The sequence below is a fragment of the Cucurbitaria berberidis genome, assembly GCF_010015615.1.
Source record: "Cucurbitaria berberidis CBS 394.84 unplaced genomic scaffold K460scaffold_4, whole genome shotgun sequence".
Taxonomy (NCBI): domain Eukaryota; kingdom Fungi; phylum Ascomycota; class Dothideomycetes; order Pleosporales; family Cucurbitariaceae; genus Cucurbitaria; species Cucurbitaria berberidis.
In genome coordinates this window covers 2,565,183-2,584,067 of record NW_024468938.1, presented here as the reverse complement: position 1 = coordinate 2,584,067, position 18,885 = coordinate 2,565,183, and the positions used below count along the sequence as shown (strand labels likewise).

General features: G+C 53.3%; 9 protein-coding genes across 9 annotated transcripts; 4 read left to right on the top strand and 5 right to left on the bottom strand.

The window, feature by feature from the left end:
- The first annotated feature begins 34 nt into the window (after positions 1-34).
- On the top strand, positions 35-1,438 carry K460DRAFT_316110 (uncharacterized protein). Its single transcript, XM_040930328.1, has 3 exons — positions 35-538; positions 592-851; positions 945-1,438. The coding sequence occupies exons 1-3, from the start codon at positions 213-215 to the stop codon at positions 1,046-1,048; spliced, it is 690 nt and encodes a 229-aa protein (XP_040786154.1). The 5' UTR covers positions 35-212; the 3' UTR covers positions 1,049-1,438.
- Positions 1,140-3,720, top strand: K460DRAFT_148107 (uncharacterized protein). The gene is made up of 2 exons (XM_040926790.1): positions 1,140-1,449; positions 1,552-3,720. The coding sequence occupies exons 1-2, from the start codon at positions 1,278-1,280 to the stop codon at positions 3,558-3,560; spliced, it is 2,181 nt and encodes a 726-aa protein (XP_040786153.1). The 5' UTR covers positions 1,140-1,277; the 3' UTR covers positions 3,561-3,720.
- A 159-nt stretch (positions 3,721-3,879) lies between these two features.
- On the bottom strand, positions 3,880-5,054 carry K460DRAFT_378702 (uncharacterized protein; the record flags this gene model as incomplete). The annotated part of the gene is made up of 2 exons (XM_040935100.1): positions 3,880-4,859; positions 4,910-5,054. 2 exons carry the CDS (start codon positions 5,052-5,054, stop codon positions 3,880-3,882), a joined length of 1,125 nt encoding a protein of 374 aa, XP_040786152.1.
- A 144-nt stretch (positions 5,055-5,198) lies between these two features.
- Positions 5,199-5,627, bottom strand: K460DRAFT_148160 (uncharacterized protein). Its single transcript, XM_040926791.1, has one exon. The coding sequence runs from the start codon at positions 5,495-5,497 to the stop codon at positions 5,282-5,284; it is 216 nt and encodes a 71-aa protein (XP_040786151.1). The 5' UTR covers positions 5,498-5,627; the 3' UTR covers positions 5,199-5,281.
- Positions 5,628-5,758: 131 nt separating this feature from the next.
- K460DRAFT_288461 (uncharacterized protein) lies at positions 5,759-7,705 on the top strand (the record flags this gene model as incomplete). The annotated part of the gene is made up of 1 exon (XM_040929049.1): positions 5,759-7,705. The coding sequence occupies one exon, from the start codon at positions 5,759-5,761 to the stop codon at positions 7,703-7,705; it is 1,947 nt and encodes a 648-aa protein (XP_040786150.1).
- A 480-nt stretch (positions 7,706-8,185) lies between these two features.
- K460DRAFT_407929 (uncharacterized protein) lies at positions 8,186-9,121 on the bottom strand (the record flags this gene model as incomplete). The annotated part of the gene is made up of 2 exons (XM_040937122.1): positions 8,186-8,779; positions 8,858-9,121. The coding sequence occupies 2 exons, from the start codon at positions 9,119-9,121 to the stop codon at positions 8,186-8,188; spliced, it is 858 nt and encodes a 285-aa protein (XP_040786149.1).
- Positions 9,122-10,409: 1,288 nt separating this feature from the next.
- K460DRAFT_378699 (uncharacterized protein) lies at positions 10,410-12,533 on the bottom strand (the record flags this gene model as incomplete). The annotated part of the gene is made up of 4 exons (XM_040935099.1): positions 10,410-11,378; positions 11,431-12,213; positions 12,345-12,437; positions 12,528-12,533. 4 exons carry the CDS (start codon positions 12,531-12,533, stop codon positions 10,410-10,412), a joined length of 1,851 nt encoding a protein of 616 aa, XP_040786148.1.
- A 1,600-nt stretch (positions 12,534-14,133) lies between these two features.
- On the bottom strand, positions 14,134-16,042 carry K460DRAFT_148016 (uncharacterized protein). Its single transcript, XM_040926789.1, has 3 exons — positions 15,800-16,042; positions 14,523-15,745; positions 14,134-14,470 (listed from the first exon to the last, which is right to left on the bottom strand). The coding sequence occupies exons 1-3, from the start codon at positions 15,902-15,904 to the stop codon at positions 14,257-14,259; spliced, it is 1,542 nt and encodes a 513-aa protein (XP_040786147.1). The 5' UTR covers positions 15,905-16,042; the 3' UTR covers positions 14,134-14,256.
- A 120-nt stretch (positions 16,043-16,162) lies between these two features.
- Positions 16,163-18,291, top strand: K460DRAFT_341905 (vacuolar protein-sorting-associated protein 36). Its single transcript, XM_040931167.1, has 3 exons — positions 16,163-16,316; positions 16,372-16,507; positions 16,562-18,291. The coding sequence occupies exons 1-3, from the start codon at positions 16,216-16,218 to the stop codon at positions 18,104-18,106; spliced, it is 1,782 nt and encodes a 593-aa protein (XP_040786146.1). The 5' UTR covers positions 16,163-16,215; the 3' UTR covers positions 18,107-18,291.
- The last annotated feature ends 594 nt before the right edge of the window (positions 18,292-18,885 follow it).

The window sequence follows — 18,885 nt, the reverse complement described above, 5'->3', positions numbered from 1 at the left end:
GACCCACAAGTCCCTTGTTTCTCCACTACCTCCACGCCACACGCTCCATCCAGGTCCTCACTTTCCTTTCGACGATAATGCCAGGCATTGGACTGCTCAGGCCGACACTCTTTGAAATCGCCACTCGTAATGCTGCCGTTCGTTCATTCTTTTGAGATACCCGTCCAGACGTTATTATTTACGCGCAGCTACGCGCCGTAGGGCATACAGCCATGGGCGCGCCAGAAATACCCCGAAAAGATATAGGAGAGCCGTCGCGGGCATATATAAAGGAGGCAGACTCCACGAATAATACGTTAGACTCAGGCTGGGACATACCGCAAGAAGGGCAACGTAAGCGGAGGCATGCACATCTAGGCGTTGGTTCGAGCGCAACAGGATGGGCGCTTTCCGATCGCTTTGATCGCATGCTCCCGCCACACAGACGCTATATTGGTCGAAGTCGCCGCACGTTCCTTATCATCGTTCTTGTCATACTAGTCTGCCTTCTGGCCTTGATAATTGGGCTTGCAGTCGGCCTAAGTAAAGGATCGAACAAGTACATAATCCGTTTTCCACCTCCACAAACTTTATCTTACAAATTCAACACAGGACCCAAAATCTCCCTTTACCAAATGGTTCTGAAACCTACACTGGAGACTTGACATACTATGCCCCGGCCCTTGGCGCCTGCGGTATCGAGTCTTCAGACAAAGACGCAATTGTTGCAGTGTCACACTTCACATTCGATGCAGCCCAGGTTGGAGGTAACCCAAATGCAAACCCGCTGTGTGGGCGAAAAATCAGGGCGAAGAGGGTTCATGAGAACACCGGACAGAGTGTCAGTATTGATGTTACTGTTGTTGACAGATGTAAGTCCCCTGACGTCGTTCTTGCTGATGGGCACTGGAACAAAATGATACTTGTAATGAGGTTTGCGAGCTTCAATACTAACGAATCATTAGGTGAGGGATGTCAGCCTACTGATCTCGATGTCAGTCCTGCTATGTTTAAGAGGTTAGCTGATGAGGGAAAAGGTAGGGTGAAGGTGACGTGGGCTTGGTTATGAGTAATGCGACACATGACCCTGAAGACATTACACTCGACTCTCACTGCCTCTCACTGACACACGCAATATGATCCTTTCCCTTCTCTTGACTTTATCTTCGTCTTCCACTGTTCCTCCCTAACCCCTACATCAACTTCATCGTCCAACTTTGCTCACTTGCAATCCGTCTTCTTGGCGGCCCTTCTCTAGGTAGTACTACTCTATAACACTTTTTCGCATGTAAAGCTCCATGCCTAGGAACCCTCTGTCTCGCCACGACACTTCCAAGACCACAACAAGTGCACGGCGCTTCGAGATATCCAACCCCGTCCCCTGTGACGCTGAGGGAACAGCTGCAATATCTCCTCTGCACGGACATTCATTCGGAACGGCCGCAGAATTTGATAGAACAAGTCTCTTCAGTAAGTAAGGGTTACCTGCGCTACATCACTCCCCAAAGCCATCAAGCTTCGTAGAACCGCACCCCTGAGACCACCCACTAAGGCCATCGTTAACAATACCAGAAGAACCGCCACCGCTGCCACCATTGAACATTCAGAAGTCTCGGCAACTCAAGGAAGAGCGCTGCGTACCCGAGGCACTTAATCACGAAGTGTACGAACGCGACATTTGGGGAGTCACAAAAGGGCGGATTAGCTCACTTTTCGATCGAACGAGGAGCAAGGAGCAGGAGCGGTATTCGTCGTCTGAGTACTCCTCTTATTCGCCGAAGTCACGTACTTATCCTCGACAAGACACCGATACGTGTGACCCACCATCCTCCACTAAACTGAATCTCACACCTTACTACATAATGGCCATAATCAGCGTCGTGGCAGTTGCAGCGCTTATCGTTAGCATCGCAGCCCTTGCCAAGGGGCTGCATCTAGAAAAACCACAACTCCAAACGACCACGAGCGATGTGCAAAGTGTGACTCTAACTCTGTGGCGAACCTTGTCGATGACTAAATCAGATGATGATGCAACGAGCATCATGCCTGTCACATCATACCTCAGCCCCGTTCAGACGGCTGCACAGACCACAAGTTCTACCAAATCGTCTAAGACTACATCAAGAACGACATCTCACTCACTTACTGTGAATGGTGACATCAATCATGATAGTCGTCTAGTTCAGAGGGAGGAGGAACTCGTCCATCCAAATACCGAATGCGATTCAATGCCACTTACCACAACGACTGCGATCAGTGACACTCTTCGCCAGACCGACATTCAGCCAACGCAAACTTCCACCATCACTCATTCGACACAGTCAAATGCTGCAGTTCGGCGCTGGTATGTCCCCTTTCAATGGCCAACTAAGACGTTACCAGGGATGGCCTCACGTACACAAACTTCCGCTACACGAACATCTTCCATCAACCGACGTCAAGCCCCTGGAAGGAAGCTGATCTACTGGGAAGCCTATTCTCAACTGCAGCTACAAGCCGCACAGCTTTGCTACGCTACAAAAGTATATCTTGACGCCGGACTTACTCCATCCTTCGTTAAAAATACAGATGACGATAGTATGGCTAAGATAGTGAATGAGAAGTTATGCACTAGGATGGATACGGAATTTGCTTTGGTTAATCAAGGAAAGGCCTGTGAGACGAAGAGTGAATGGGAGAATTTGAAGAAGGCTGTTGAAGAGTTGTGTAAGGCAGAGAAGAGTGGGAAGGTTGTGATACAGAGTGTGGACTTGCTCTGTTCCATAAAGGGTGTTCTGGAGGGCAATGTTAACGAGTGTGAAGGAGCCGGGAACGGGACATCAAGTAGCGCCGCCACAAGCACCGCGCGTACACAAAGTATCACAACGCCATCCAGTGTACTGCTGCCATCCCCTTCGCCCCATGTCCCGTCGCAAGAAATTACGTCATTCTCGCTGTTATCGAGCGTAATAGCTCCTTCTAGTCCACCCGTAACACCGTCATCGGATCAACGGCCATTGATCGCTGGAGCAGCCACTTGTACAACGCCCGTCTCTCAACTCACTTTCTCGGGCCCCGCGGCTTGGAGCACACCCATCATAACCAGCATCTCTCCTTGGGTCGGTGCATTTGATTGGGTCGGTGCCAGCGCCCATGGCATATCGCCTACAGCCGAACTCCCCTGCGGTTATACCTCCCTCGCCCCTTCCCACGTCGTCGTCCCTGCAACCGTCCAAACCGGCGACATATCGCACTACTCTGATCTAGAAGCCTTCTCTGCCGATCCCGCATGTCCAGATACTGGTAAACTACAGCATAACGAAGCATTAGCCGCAATCGGGTGGAAGCTGTTTGATTTCGGCCGTGCTGGTACAATCAATGGAACCTCGGCGCTATGTGGGAGGAAGATCTTAGCGTGGTGTCAGAGGAAGGATGGGACGAAGAATGAGGTAAATGTTTGGGTCAGGGATAGGTGTGCGGGATGTCGTCCCCAGGACTTGGATGTCTTAACGGATGTTTTTCCGTTTTGCACGAATCCAGATGTTGGGAGGGCGGCGGTTAGTTGGAGGTGGGTGGAGGATGGGGAGACGAAAACGAAGTGAGGGTGTGTAGGCTTGGTATTCCTTTGAGTCGTCCTCCCTTTTATATGTGTCTAGGTACTTTCCCATCTTCTTTACTTTTGACCCATAGCAGTAAGCATTACTGGTAAATTCAATTGATCATAGGTAGTTTGTTTAACTACACTACCCTGTCTGGTTGTGAAATCCTCTTCTTGTATACTACCTTGCAGTAAGGTTTCCCAAGCCAAATATCAGCAACATACCATTACATCTTCCAGCGTGATCTTTGAGATATCTATTAAAAGGCTTCAGAATCGCGTCATCATGCCAAGTCATGGCTTTGCCACCTTCTACCCTGTTCTCACTCGACACTCCAGTGTTTGATGACTATATTCTTCGGTAGTACGTTCACCTCGTTCTTTGCCGTGAACACTTGTAAAGGCCCGTCTCTGTCTTCGCAGACTAGTACCGCAGATCTCCTTTCTGTCTCCCGCACGGTTTGCTTCAATTCCGCAAGCAAGCTGACCAACTTGCGCAACTTTTCCTGATTAGCACCTTCCCACTGCGCAAACTGCGTCTCGGCATGGGTACAGGTGGTAGAATTAACAACGCCCTTGATATGCTTACCAACGAGCAGATAGGGTGTGCGACCGAACCAGAGTTGTGGCATAGCGTCATTTAGCCTTTCGGCTTTACGGGCCTTGGTCTCGGCGAGCTTAGATGAGTCGATGTAGGTTCCCTTCGAGATGGCATTTGTGCCCTCTCGTGATTTTGCTGTTGGTTGTGGCTTATTGACACCCATTTGCGCCAACGTAGCGGTGATGTTGTCTATAGAGTGCTGAGTAGAACTGACTGCGCTTGACTCATCCGTGTTTTCGTAGTACGCATCGACCTCAAATCGGACAACACAGTCTAGGTGGCCAAGGCGATATCTAATGACTCTATGGTGGCTGCTCGATCTGTCCAGTCCGTTCTCGGGTGTAGTGAAAGCCTCTTCAAAGTTGTGACCGTACCCAGAGTTGGCAGCTCCGTGGATCATCATTCGAGCATGCTTCTCCTTGCGGCTGATGAAAAGCGTATCCTTCACGATATGCAACCCCATGCAAAATGGATCTTGCCGTTTCCCAGCGGCAAAATCAAGTAGTTTGCGCAGACTATTGCGATTGAGGATAAGGTCGACGTCGTCTAGCTGCATGCTTGGGTTCATGATGGACAAGGCCTGAAAGACAGGCTCAAATGGATATTTTGGAACGCGGGAGGTATTCTGATCTATGAATTGGAGGCCGGCGTCCTGAGGGAGAGCGACTGGTAAAGGAGGGGGCGTCCATTTTGGAGGCCCACCTGTTTATCAGATCAGGTTGATAGCTAGTATGCATGAGCACGAAACATACCTGGAACAAGAATTGCTTTGCCATCTTTCTGCCAGTTATAGCTACACAGCGTTTGAAACCCAAGGTCTGAGGATACTGTGATGCTATCTGGCTCAAGTGACGTTGGCAGTATGGTGTGCACAAGTTGGCCAGTATCTTTCGTCATCCATGCTGTCTTTGACACAGCTGTTGCTGTTGATTTATTCGACTTGCGCGAACTTCGCTAAATGTCAGCTCAATACAGGCAAAAAGCCAACTATAGCTAGTTACCGTGGCTTACGACCTCCGGGCATCTTCGACTTGGGCAAATTGGCAGGCTGGGAAAGATCCATTTTGAATGAGAGAAGTCGGTATCAGAAACTTTGTGATGGTAACAAGGGCTGAACACGCCGCTCAAGGACGTAAGAAAGACCGGATACGCAACCAGCTATTGTGAGGCTGCCGTTTGAAGTGAGATGAAGTGGAGGTACTGGGGCCTCGGATCCATAGCGGGGCACTACACAGCCTGTACGACGACTGAGAATGTCTGCATTGGCATTCCTCTTGCAATCGATAACGGTTAGCCCATGTGGTGCAAGAATATCTTGAGTGGTATTGTACAGTTGACATTTATGTAGGCTTCACGTGAACATGTGATGATTGGCAGGGTTCAAGAGGCCATGACGCGTCAGGCGATCTCGAACTTTGGACTTCGGCTTTATGCGCTATGCACGTCAATCTCACGACGCTGCTCGCCTTATTCCGCCTTGTACCTTTTTCTTCATTAATGTCTACTTACCTTTGACCCGAACTTTTCTTCTTGTGCACGCTCTCAGCGCCCCCGCATGCACCGCATGCCCTACTCGCCACCCGTGAAGGCCCCTCGGTCCCATGGCTACCGTCTTTTCCTCCCTTATACGACCATCCAAAGCCCGGCGTGCTTCGTCAAGCAGCCGTGAAACCGCGAGCCCCTTGCCGCCTCTCAGCAAGCATGGCCTTGAGGAACCGGACCTTCGCGACCTCAATGTCTCCCTCCAGGCGCTCACCGATATCTTTCCTGACATCCAGCCCGAGGTGTTCCGAGAGATGCTGCTGTCTTTTAGCGAGGACAGTAGACTTCAGGTCATCACCGAGACGCTGCTGAAACATGGCCACAAATACGTGCGGGGGCGGAACAGGATGCCCGCCGAGCAGGAAGAGCAGCGAGAGACGGCGCAGAAGTACAAGTACCGAAAGGAGGACGCGCCGAAAGACACACGGGGCATACCACTCGCACTGGAAGACACTTTCCGCTCGACACGCTACAAGGAGGCCGCGAAGGAGGTGCTGTATCAGGAGTTCAAAGGGCTGAGCCATTCGACCATCCGGGCAGTGCTCGCAGAGTACAACTGGAGCTACACACAAGCAAGACCAACGCTACTAGGTCTTTCGACTAATAGTTGGAGGTCAAGCATCACCAACTTCTTGATGCGACGGAAAGCGCCCAGTGCTAAGGACCACCCGCTGGTTCTATGGCTAGCAGCTGATGCGAAGACGAATCACCCACGGACGCCGCTGCTGGTCAAGACTAAAAGCGATGAACTAAACCGAGAGCTGTACGAGAACCTCATTGTGCCTGAGTTGGACAAGCAGCGAAAAGAGCAGCTGCAGCAAGATTTCGAGCTGGCGCTGAAGTGGAACGAAGAGGAGGCTGAATCGGAGGGCGAGATGTACGACTGCGAGTGCTGCTTCATACCGAACACGCTGCAGCAGATGTCGACGTGTGACATCGATGGCCACTACATTTGTTTCCGATGCATACGGCATGCTATCAATGCGGCTCTCTATGACCAGGGCTGGGCGCGCAATATCGATACCCAGCTGTGCACTCTAAAATGTATAGCTCCAATGACGGATGGCGTCGAGGACTGCCGAGGATGCATCCCACTCGCCTTCGTCAAGCGTGCACTTTTTGAGGGACAAGACGGCGAAGACAACTTCGGCAAGCTGAACGAACGCTTTGCCAGCGAAGCACTCATCAAATCACAACTTCCGCTAGCCTGCTGTCCCTTCTGCTCCTACGCCGAGCTCGACGACCTCGCCCTCCCAGATAGGAACCTTTTCGCCAACTTACGACTGAAGCCCCGCCCAATCATTCTCGCCTCCATAGCGTCCATCCCGATTCTCGAGCTCCTCTGCCACAAAGCCATACAAGCCACCGTCTTCTTCCTCATCCTCTCATACACTTTCAGCGCACTCTTGCTCCGGCTGCCTCTCGTCCCGCCTTTCCAAAACGCCCTGCGCAGAATCCATCTCAAGCGCCGCGGTCTTCGGTTCCAGTGCCTCTCCCCAGCTTGCGCGCGAGCTTCCTGTCTATCCTGCAACCTCCCCTGGCACGACCCGCATACCTGCTTTTCCTCGCAGCTCACCTCGTTACGCCTCACTCTCGAGCGCGCGACCACCGACGCAGTCAAGAGGACCTGCCCGCAGTGTAATTTAGGCTTCGTCAAGTCGGAAGGTTGTAATAAGCTGGTGTGTCTGTGTGGCTACTCCATGTGCTATATATGTAGGCAGGGGCTTGCGGGCGAAGGGTATCAGCATTTCTGCGGCCACTTTCGAGAGAGGCCGGGGCAGAGCTGTGGCGAGTGTAACAAGTGTGATTTGTATCGCGTAGAAGATGAGGATAGGGTGGTCAAACGAGCAAAAGAACGGGCTGAGGCAGAATGGTGGGAACGGCAAGGGGACGGGGCCAAGAAAGGCCTGGAGAAAGAGGTCGGTAAAAGAGAAGGGATTTTGGGTATTAAGCGGGGGAATTGGGAGGGTTGGATCGAGGGTGTTTTGGATTCTGTTCTTGCTTGATTACTTATGGCTTGGGGCGTTCGGGACTGGCGAGGATGATGAGATACCCAAATTTGTTTTGCAAGATACAGTGAATTGCTCTGCTTTTGTACTGGTTTTATGTTAGCCCACTCTTCTTCCTAGCAGTGTCGACAGACATACAAAAGACCATCTTTATTCCACCGAGCATTGCGCATATCGTGTTCACGGTGAGAGTCAGTGGGTCTGAGAACCTGCTCTACTGAATGAACGGGGAGTGTTGACTATACGGGCTGCAAAACTGTTGAGCTGAAAGATTGGACATGCATGTGTAGGTCCCGATAGAAGAGCAGAGTATGCTAAATTCGCTACAGATGCCATGCATGTATATTACACTGCTGCGTTTGCGTTCCCCAACAACGCCATGCTCATCAAAAAGAAATCATAACAAGCGTAGTGTATATGCGGTAACAACGCCCACTCCGCTTTTCCCACCATCCTACCCCAAAATTGTCTACATGTTCAACTCTCCTCCAGCCTCCCCATGAAACCCCTCCGAACCTTCATGTTAACCACGCCACCCACCCCAAAAGCAGGAACAATCCTGCAAATGCGCGCAGCCGCACTCTTCGCCCAGTCGCGCACCACCTTGCCCACGCGTCCCTCCTGCCCCATCATGGCCACGCCCGGCCGATTGTAAAGATCCAGGCCGAGCAAATGCAACGGGGTGCTAACCAACTGTACCGCAGCGGGCGTAACGAACTGCGCTACGCTAGCTGCGCCGACCCACTTCTGCACTTCATAGCTCATTTGCTGCTCGAGTGTGGGCGCGAGTAGGGGTGGGAGGTTGAAGCTTGCGAAGATGGTCAGGCAGTCGCGGATGGTGAAGAGGGCGAACGTGGGCAGGGGGACGGGACGCGGTGTTGACCCCGGTGCGGCAAAGAGGCGGGTAAATTGGTTATCTTTGTAGAGGCACAGCGCGAGGTTCGCCGTCGAAGTAGCGAGGAACTTTGGGGTTCCGGCTGTGATTGTCGAGGGGGTCGAGGTGGTGGGGTGGAGGGTTGCCGAGGCTGTGTCGATGGTGTTGGCTGTGAAGTAGGTTCCGAAGTAGAGACTCTAGAGCTTTGGTGTTAGTATTCTATATCTTGTCTGTGCAGTTGTGGAGAAATTGGTTGGTGGGTTGCGGGTACGTACGAAGATCAGCACAAACGGCTTGCTCGCCATGAAGCGGTGTGGCCGCGCCAAAAGCTCCAATGCGCTCTTCTTTAAGCTGTCGCCCAATGTGTTCCTTCCACTTGCATTCTCGATGATGCCCTTATCGATCATTGTTATGATAGGCGCAACAAGTATGCCTGCAGCGCCTGCCGAGAGCGCATCCACGCCGACTCGCAGGCCCAGCTTCGAAGTATTCCATTCGCGCTTGGGGTGAAGGTCGGTGGGTGTAGTAGTAGTCTTCATACTCGACGGTATAGGAAGGTTGACTCTGGAGCTGAGGATGGTATCGAGGGCGTAAGAGACGATAGATTAGCTCTGGATAGTAGAAGTGTGATGAGTGTTCTTCGCGGATGGTGTGCTCAAGGCCCAAGTTCGCTCTTCCCCCACTGCAACCTCCTCCTACGATTGATAAACTCTCTCTTTCTGTGCTGCATGTATTCCCGTAGCTAAATCTTCCTCAGGTCGACAATTCGCTAATTGAGACTTGCTCTCGCGCACTTTTTGCAGCTCGTGTCCCCGCTCAGTAGGTGCGGAAAATCAAGAGGACGGCGGGAGAAAGGCGAGTGCAAAAGCAACGGTCTGTTAGTCTCGAAAGGATGCATGGTAGGTAATTGGAGTTGATGTCGCGATTCGATAAGCTAGCGCCCCGACCGACAGAAAGTTCCCCGACCATTCAAACACCGACGTCGGAGTGTAGGGCGCTACCGAGCGGAGCCTAGATCATCAGCCAGGGGTGTCTGTCTATCACTCCCCAACTCATCGGATCCGATCCGACGAAAGTGAGCAGCGCCATTCCGACCCGATATAGGTTACAGGAGGCTAACTTCGGCTGAACTAATTCCACTGGCGTAGTTTGGTCACTACAAGTCGTTCTTGGAGATGGGTAGCTTCGGCTGAGGGATATAACGACATCAACCCTACCTACTACAGTAATGTTTAATTTATCGGAAAGCCAACTGCATCCCCTCGCCCGTGGAGAATCATGAGGTGATATGACGTGAATGAAGATGAAAATGTAATTTTGCGCACAGCAAGTCGCGTTCGCTGGCTTATAGAAATAAACGTGTGACCATCCATCTCACTGCTAGGTGCACAGTCCCGAAGAGTATAGTCAAGAAGCATAAGAAGAAATCGAGTTTCATTACCCCCCAATCATATCATTCATTCAACCCGTTCCCCCAGTCCCCCAGTCCCCATCCCCGCCCGTAGTTGTCCTTTTCCCACCTTCAGATCTCTCGAGGACACATGAGACTATCCAACAGAAAACCCACAATAGGAATGATCTTACGACAGTCCCGAATACCTAGCGACAGAAGGAATCCCTTTACCATCATGCACCTAGATGATACGCCGGTTACGCCCGCTCGCTCTTGACTGAACAGTGGAAACCCTTTTCAAACGCCAAAAGTGAAGAAGCCGTTGCAACGAAGAAGAACTGCCCCTCCGAGCCCAGAGTTCGGAGGCGAAAAGTCGTACGAGAAGTGAAAATCCGGCATCTATCCTTTGTCTACCCTCCCCCCTCTTACTACTACTATCGCCTCGTGGTAACACTAAGCGTCAACTTGGGATTCCGATCCACCGCAATCACCAGGTCCTCATCATTCTCAATCGGGTAAAAGTACCCCTCTTGCTCGTCCCTGTATTCGACATTCAGATCCTCCTCCGGCTCCCCAGGCCTCTCCATCTTCCGTCTCTCCTTAAGCTTATTATAGAGATCGACGTATTTGAGCGAAGCCGGCATGCGAATGACGACGCAGTTGTCTTCTTCAAACCAGACTTTGATTTTGAGCGCAGAGGTGCCCGTGTTGGTGCTCGTGGCGGTAGAGGTGGACGAGTGTTGGTGGTTCATCGGCGGGGGATTGAGCGAGGACGAGTATGCTTGTGAGGCTGAAGACTGTCCGCGCTGATGGTTCGGGTAGCTTGACGCTGTTGAGTAAGGCGTCACTGGCGTAGTAGCCTGTAGCTGATCAGCAGAAGATTGTCTGCTGGTTCCTTGCGATGGGTCTGATGACTGGGCGGATTGTTGTGACAGGCGGTACTCCTCGGCGGCCACGACATCTGCATCCATCTCGTAGTCGCCTTGTCTTGGTGCGAAGAAACCCTTGACGAGCGGTCCGTTTGTGATGTGTGATCCCAGTTTCAGCAGGTTTTTTATGTATTCGTCGAGATTTGCGCGGCGTCCGTTCGATATGTTGTCGGTAACGTATGTTACAGGGCCAGGCATAAAGGGCAGTGTGCGCTCCCCTGAGCCGCTGGTGCCGGCCTCTACAGGGTAAGTCGCAATCAGCTGAATCTGCAGGTCGTAAAAGTCCTGATACAATCGTTGCAGCTCCCAGTATCGGCCGTCCTCCATTTGGCATTCGATGATGAACCAGAAGATGTCGTCGGCGAAACAGTAGCGCGGCACAAGCGCCTTGACAGGCGCGAGAAGGTTGTCTGATGTGCGATATTGGCCTCGCGGCTGGCCCTGGGCGAGCGAGGCGTTTCGTGAGTGCGAAACCTGCATGCATGTTAGGTAGGGGGGCGCAAAGTTTCCAATGGGCCAAACTCACCGATCCGGACTGGCCATGGCCGCCATTTTGGCTCCGTACGCTCATGCGCTCCATGCCCTGTTGCAGCGACTGGCTAGAGTTTGTTTCTAGCTTGCCGAGGGGTATGCTGCCGTTTTTGTAGTCGGCAGCCATCTTTTTCCACTCCTCGACTTTTGGTACGCCCGCGGCTGTCACAGCTGATTGCGCGTCGGTAACGGCCTGGCCTGTCGTCATGTCGCGAATTTCGATGAAAGATACGGGGATCAGGCCCGGGCCGCCCAGTCGTGTGATGGGTTTTGCGACGAACCATTCGGGATTGGACTGGGCAATGACAATGATGGCCTCGCCCTCCTTGGCCTCGAGCTCGTCTGGCCGCTCCGCTTTGAAGTCGTACATGACGATGCCGTAGACCATGGCGCCCGTCTTTCCTGATCGCGACAGGCGGAAGCCTGCTTGGCTCATCATGTCCTGTGGGGTGGAGTTGGGGATGGGATTCGGGTTTGGGTTTGGGTTTGGGTTGACGGGGCTGGTGATGCGTTCTTGGTAGCCCGAGTCGTGGGGCTGCTGGGGCGTGGATGAGCGCGTCGCTGAGCCAGCAGCGCTGTCGCGCACCGTCTTGCCTACGCCCTCAAAGTACGAGACAGGGACCAGGCCGCGGGTGCCGTGCAGCGGGTTGCAGGCCTCGTACCAGTCGCTGTCGTTTTCGCGGCCGACGACGTGGAGGAAGTCGCCTTGGGAGAAGCTGAGGTAGCCCGAGTTGGGATTGGGGTCGGTGGCCTTGTAGTCGTAAAGGGCTTTTATGACCTGTGAGATTGGATCGCCGTTAGTCGCGCGCGTTGTGCCAGATGCGGCAAGTGGTGTGGGGTGGGGTAGTGGGAGAGGTAGTGGTAGTGGTAGTGGTGGTAGTTGGGTCGCAGAGTGCAAAGAGCACGCACCTTCTTGGGCGGCACAATGGCTATAGCATCTTTGGGGGGAATCGACATGTGGTGTGGCCTGCTGTCCTTGTCCCCCTTCATCGACCGGCGGAACTGGGAACCGTGTTAGCACATGCGCGGGCCTGACTCGAGCGCAAATCGCGAGCGCGGGGGGGGCGCGAGTGGCAAAGGGAGCCGACTCACCTTCATGCTGGGCGAGGGTGGTGAATGCGACGACGGCTCTCTTGGGCGCGCCACTTGTAGGCGAGGAGGAGGAGGAGGTGGTGGAGGAGGAAGAGGTGAAGGACCGGGACGGGAGTGCCGTCAGTGATGGGCAGGATTTGGGATCGAAGATGGGCGTGTGCGGGGACCACAGGACGGCTGTGGCCTGTTGCTGTTGTGGAGGGAGTCGGAGCGGCTCGTGAAGCAGCGTGGTTGCGCAGTGGGGATGAGGTTTGTAAAACACTGGACGGGCGACCGAGGTGCCCGTGTCGTCGTCGTCGTCGTCGTCGTCGTCGTCGTCAGTTTCCTGCAAGGGAGCAGTCGTAGGGAGGAACAGCAGAAATCAGGCACGGCGAGAGGTGTGCCGGCCGTTGTCACTAGGGTTGGGTTGTGATGACAGGGCGGCGGTGCCGTGATGGATGGATGTAGTCTTGGAGCAACCCAGGGCTTTGTCCGAGATGGCTGTGAGAAGCCCTTGCGGAATGTAGAGGCAAGTCTGCAAGTCTGCAAGTACTGTACTCTACTCTACTGTCCAATGTCGACATGGTGGAGCATACACAGACGGGCCCACACAGCACCATGATCCCAGCCGTGAACGTACCCAACTACCTGCTCTTCTGCAGGTCCACTTCCCCCTCTGTCGGCGGCGCAGCATAGCGTCCACCATCTCGCGTGCTTTATGCCTTTTGCAGCCAATCACACGCACACGGCGAACTATGCAACGCCCAAAACTCACCCTCACGCTGCCCATACATTTATCCAGTTGCTGTCTAGGGACCGATGTGTGGTGCTCGGAGCCCCACTTGCCATTCAACATTTCATGTACTAGGGCCCATATGCTGGTCACCACGCCACATCAGAAACAAGCAAAGCTGTAGCCATCACAAACGCGCTTCCCACGCGCTCACGCCTTTCGACACCAATACTCATGAACCAATGCATTACTACATATCCCCAAATCCCCCGGTAGCCCCAGCGTGGGCTCGACCCGCACCAAGGCGCCCTGCAACCTAGCCCGCTACGCCAATCACAGCCCTGAACCCCTTCTTGCCCGTCTCATTGGTCTGCTCTCAGCGCCTCTTGACGAGCAATCCATCAAAGGAAGGGTCCAAAGAGCACCAAGCATCGACGCAACAAATCTCCAACAAGAAAGCGCCATCTCAAGTCCTTCGACCTTCGCAGACAGCCCCAACGTGCCGTCATCATGCCGACTTTCCTTATCCCACGTGTGATAGCGGACGCTCCAGAGCCGAACAACTCTGAGACACAGGGACCACCCTGGCCGAGCCGCGCAATGGCCTTCTCAAATGTCTTCCCACTTTTGACTCGCCCCAACCCTCTGGTAACCCCATCGTGTTTTCTAAACCCCCAGTTTCGTCGTACCAATGACGTACTAGATGGGCCAAGTGTGCATTCCAAATGCCCCATGGACGCGTTTCTGAGACGATCCATGTGTGAAAAGTGAGCTAGAAGATTCTCTGCCTCCAAGGCATAGAGCGGACACCCCATGTTCCGAATGATTGGCAGCGGGAAAACGAACAAACTGAAACCGGGAAATCGCTGTTCGAGACACTGCCCCGTGGCGGACAGAACGCTGTGTGACGTATGCATGTGGCGCAGGCTATCGTGAAGAAAATCTACGTTACGAACGAATAGAGCCGACGAGGTAAAAATTAGGTAGGAGATGGAAACGTGCCGCTTGTGTGTGGTTTCATATTTGGCCCTTGATGTCTACTTTGCTGAAAGCAGCGGCACGTAGGCTTTCGAAATGGGACGCGGCTTCTCGAATCTTCACTCGGAATTGATTGCCGTCTTTTTCTTCAATGATGCTCTGCGCACCATGCGACTCGAGGAATTCACGACACGTCTCATCGTTATCGAAGCCAAGTTCGTCAGTGAGAAAACGGAGTGTGACATTGGAGTAACTGTGTTGGGTCAGTCTTGTGCAACACACGGGGGAGAAGGCTTGGTACTTACCCTCTGGAGATGTTAGCGAGAGCGTTGAGGCGCTCGCGCTCAATGAACATGTCCATGAGGTAGCCGCCCATGTTCTGCGCTTCGAGGTAGAGCCTGAAAAACTTATGGTAATTGCCAAGAGCCAGCGATGATCGAACGTCAAGTGCATGCTTGATCCATTCATGGGTTTTGTCTGCGAGGGTTAATTCTGCCAACATGTCGTTCATGTCGGTCTTGTTGCACGTGTATACGAAATAGAGAATGCGGTACGCCTTGAACTCGGCCGGGTTGCCTCCTAGGTTCTGCGCGTACAACGCCTTCAGTTGCGTTTGGCACTGGTTATACTCACCCAAGTCCCCCTTTTCTAACGATATACGCGCATGGATCTCGTACACCTTGACGGTAAAGGCATTCTTGATGTGCTGGACGGTAAGATCCTGGCGGAGCGACTTGAACTGATTGCAGATGTAGTTGTAGTTCTTCTCCGCCTTCCACTTCTTCGTAAGCATATATAGAGATTTTTCGAGAATATGCAAAGGGCGGACTGTCTCTGCCTTGGGGGGTGCTGTCAGACGGAAATAGCTCTTCTCGAGACTCTGATTGGTTCCGACAACGGGACCGGTGGGCATTTCGTCCTCGTCTTTGCGTGGCGAGCCCCAAGGTGGTGTCGTCTTGCTGCCGTTGTTGCCGAGCTGGAAGCGATGGCGTCGCTTCTCCAGCTCGGCCTGCTCAAACTTACTTGCAGCGTCCGAGGCGGTGTTCTTCTTATGGCGCTTCTCGTTGTGACCGTCGGTAAAAGTCATGCGCGATGCTAGGTTAGTTTTACGCCAGGGCGGAACGGAGGCCTCAGCTGGTTGGGCTTGCAGTTCTTCCGCATCTTGCGATTTCCGCTTTTTCGATTGTGGGGAAGTAGAGTTAGTGTGATTGTTGGGGTCATTCACGTATGCATGGTGGAAGCCGTTCGTAGCGCCATTAGAGGGTGCGGCGGCTGACATGACCAGCGCGGCTTTTCTTCGCTCTTCCTGCAGCAGCTCTTGGGGCAGGGGATACGTAGGCCATGAGACCTCGTCCTGGGCATTTCGCTCGGCATAGTAGCTGATGGTCTCCTTCAGTTTCGTCTGCATCTCTATGCTCGAGATGCCGGGTATTGCGTTTGCAGGGTCGAAGGCACGCCGAACGTACTCGCGGACCGCGGGCGGCCACTCTACCTTCTTGGGCTTCGACCCGGTAGCGCCCATGTCTGGCTGCAGTCGTGTGTGAGCGAGAGACGGGTCTCTGGATCGAGCGCAAAGACTCACAGGAGCAGGCGCGGCTTGTAGAGTGGTTCGTGGGTTGACTGCATTGTAGGCTGGCGGCTGCTGCAGTGGCCGGGTCCACGCGACGGTGGTCGAAGGGAAGGACATGGTAGGTGCAGCAATCAAGCGTCAACGAGGTACAGTGGCTGTGTGGTGAGTATTGTACAAGGTGAAGGGGGAAAGAATTCTCTGGGGATGGGTTGGAGATGCAAAGTCGCGGTGTGGAAGGGTGAGTGTGAAGCGACGGCTGGGGCAAATCAGTAGGACTGCTCTTGCCTTGACACGAGCTAACCGGATACGCGCTAGCCGCTTTGGCGAATGACGATGGTCTGGCTTGGTGAATGTCGGGTGGACTGGCTATCTTTGCGCCCGCTATCAGAGTGCAATGGCCTGTACATGACCATCTGCAGAGGGCCTGAATGTTCCTACACCATCTTGACCTCACCACCGCACTGCGCCCGTCGCTCCTGCCGGAGGAGACGCTGCTGTTTGTGCAAGATGCCGTGGGGCTCTACGAGGGGTATGCAGATGGATGCTCGAGGGTTTGCTACATGCTGCTGACCACTCGTGCATAGCAAATTCAAGATAGCCCAGTACCAGAATGGCCAGGCCTACCTGACCTCGCACCGTGCATGCTATGTCGACCATAGTGAACCGCGCAAAAGCTCCGTGGCCATCTTCCTCAAGGATGTTGAGAAGCCCGAGTTCTATGTAGGCGCCGACCCCATGGCGCACACGAGCACGCAATAGCTAACCAGACTCCAGGCTGGCTTCCTCAAGTCTAATCCCAAGATCACCCTCTATCCCAAGCCCCTGAAGCAGCTATCGCGAGGCGCTTCAGTGCCTCCCAACTCGCATAGTCCATCGTCCGCTACTCCGCCGCGACACAGCAGCCCCGTGCCAGCACCTCCAGCCAGCGCAACCTGGGTATGCCCCATCTGTTCCTTTTCGAACCCAGTCCCCTCAAACTTTGACCCGGCGCTCGCTTCTCGCACACCGATACCGCCATGTCTGGCCTGTGGCATCAAGCCGCCAACGGTGCTCGTGATCAAGGCAGCGATAGCAGCCATGTCGAACAGACCGGCGCCTGGTCCACCACCCAAGGACACCAAGAATGGAGTCCCTGCCTCCACATCTTCTGAAAGCTCAATGCTGTCGTGTCCTAGGTGTACCTTCCAGAACCACCCGTCTCTGTCCAACTGCGAGATATGCGGCGCGTCATTGATGACAGCCAGAGACAGGCGACTTGATCTTCCCATAGACCCTGTGAGATCAGAGTCTCCTGGGCCGAGTGTATTATCTCCCTCGCAGTCAGAGGTACCCGAATGCATCAAGATTTCTTTCCGTAGCGGTGGAGAGAAGATATTCTACGAACGCCTGAAGAACGCCTTGGTACAACGCAAGTGGCTGCTCCAAAGCGCGCCGCCCATCCCAAAGCCACGACCATCTTCGGGAGCTTTTGACGACAACTATTCTACACAATCCAATACGCCGTCAGCGGAGATGGAGCGCCCAAGAGTCGTCGGCATAGCAGGCTTGGAACGGCGCGGAATAGAGCAAAGACAGAACAACGAGGCTGTGATCGGTTCTGCTTTTGAGGATCTCGAAGCCCTCATGACTTCCGCAAAAGAGATCATTGCCTTGGCAGAGCAATTTGCGTCACATGCCAATCTAGGAACCAACGACAGCTCAGAAGCCAGTGCACTTGCGTCTCAATCCGCTTCTGCACTCGGACTCATAACCACAAAGGATATGCTAGGCACAGGGTCCGGATCGGAATCGCTCTACGTGTCCGAATTATCCAGGAATCTTGCAGAATGGTTGACGGACGACACAAGAGGCATACTGCGGAAAGAGGGGGGCATCGTGACGCTTGTAGATCTTTGGGCTGTATTCAATCGCTCGAGAGGCGGCGTAGAGCTCGTCAGCCCTGCTGATTTCGAGAAGGCAGCACGATTGTGGGACACACTGAAACTCCCTGTGCGTCTTCGTCAGTTCAAGAGCGGCCTTCTTGTCGTTCAAGGTCGCGACCGTACCGACGAAAAGACCATTGCCAGCCTCCTAGCTTGGCTGAAGAGCCTACACAATCAAAAACCACTCGCCGATGTAACATGGGATTGGCAAGCATATGGTAGAGGTGTCACAGCGCAAGAGACTGCGGAAAGATTTGGCTGGAGTGTTGGCGTCGCGAACGAAGAGCTTGAGATGGCTGAAGAAGCAGGCGCACTTTGTCGAGAACATGGCATCGATGGGTTCAGATTTTGGGAGAACTGGCTCGTCAACGTACCTGATGTCACTATCGTTGTTTGATAATTCAATACATCAACACTCATATCTCACGGGACCTGGTCCTCTGGTGAGCTTCACATGCTCTAGGGCATTTCGGTAGCGAGCCCCTCGTGACCCAACTTTGGCCTCCATACCTCTTGTTCCGTGTTATTCCCATCTGTGTGATCAGCCTGCTGATAACTCACTATAATGATATAATGCACCCGATGCCATTTACTATTTTTGCGACTGACGTCAATTGACTACCAAAACCCCATATATCAACTCTAGATATGATCACCGTATACTTACATACTATAAGTCATTTGCATTAAATACTAAACTAGCAGACGTTTACTTACACAAATAGTATAAACGCCCTTAGCACGTGTTTATGTCCGGCCACCTTACTAGAAAGACTATTACAGTAATCCACACCGCCAAAAGCTATGCAACTAGGCACCAGCCTCATGCACCACTTCCCCCGCCAATCAACAAGAGGGTTCACCAGCCCACGTTAACGCCCCCCGCAACATCGAGCCTCACTCCTCCACCATCTCTCCTGCATCTCCCAACCTACAATCACGGATTTTGCCCTCTGCTTCAAACATGTGAGTAACTCTGAAGCCTCAAGATAAAGAGTACGGGGGTTTCAGTTGCTAATACGCAGATTGTAGGGCGCGGAAAGGTAGTATCAAAGCTATTGAGACTATCGAGAATAAGAGCTCAGGCCGGAAGCGCGCCGCTGGAGACGCGGAAGTAAAGTCTTCTCGCAAACGGCAGAAGATCAACGACGGCTCAGACATCTCCAATAAACCGCA

Bases quoted from the DNA above. Each gene is read 5' to 3' on its own strand.
- K460DRAFT_148016 (XM_040926789.1), bottom strand. From the start codon at position 15,904: ATGTCCTTCCCTTCGACCACCGTCGCGTGGACCCGGCCACTGCAGCAG. The intron at 15,746-15,799 runs GTGAGTCTTTGC...ACACGACTGCAG, and splicing joins TACAAGCCGCGCCTGCTCCT to CCAGACATGGGCGCTACCGG. The intron at 14,471-14,522 runs GTAAGTACCAAG...GACCCAACACAG, and splicing joins CTCGCTAACATCTCCAGAGG to TTACTCCAATGTCACACTCC.
- K460DRAFT_148107 (XM_040926790.1), top strand. From the start codon at position 1,278: ATGCCTAGGAACCCTCTGTCTCGCCACGACACTTCCAAGACCACAACA. The intron at 1,450-1,551 runs GTAAGTAAGGGT...TAACAATACCAG, and splicing joins TGATAGAACAAGTCTCTTCA to AAGAACCGCCACCGCTGCCA.
- K460DRAFT_341905 (XM_040931167.1), top strand. From the start codon at position 16,216: ATGTTCCTACACCATCTTGACCTCACCACCGCACTGCGCCCGTCGCTC. The intron at 16,317-16,371 runs GTATGCAGATGG...ACTCGTGCATAG, and splicing joins GCCGTGGGGCTCTACGAGGG to CAAATTCAAGATAGCCCAGT. The intron at 16,508-16,561 runs GTAGGCGCCGAC...ACCAGACTCCAG, and splicing joins TTGAGAAGCCCGAGTTCTAT to GCTGGCTTCCTCAAGTCTAA.
- K460DRAFT_316110 (XM_040930328.1), top strand. From the start codon at position 213: ATGGGCGCGCCAGAAATACCCCGAAAAGATATAGGAGAGCCGTCGCGG. The intron at 539-591 runs GTACATAATCCG...AATTCAACACAG, and splicing joins CTAAGTAAAGGATCGAACAA to GACCCAAAATCTCCCTTTAC. The intron at 852-944 runs GTAAGTCCCCTG...ACGAATCATTAG, and splicing joins TGTTACTGTTGTTGACAGAT to GTGAGGGATGTCAGCCTACT.
- K460DRAFT_148160 (XM_040926791.1), bottom strand. From the start codon at position 5,497: ATGTCAACTGTACAATACCACTCAAGATATTCTTGCACCACATGGGCT.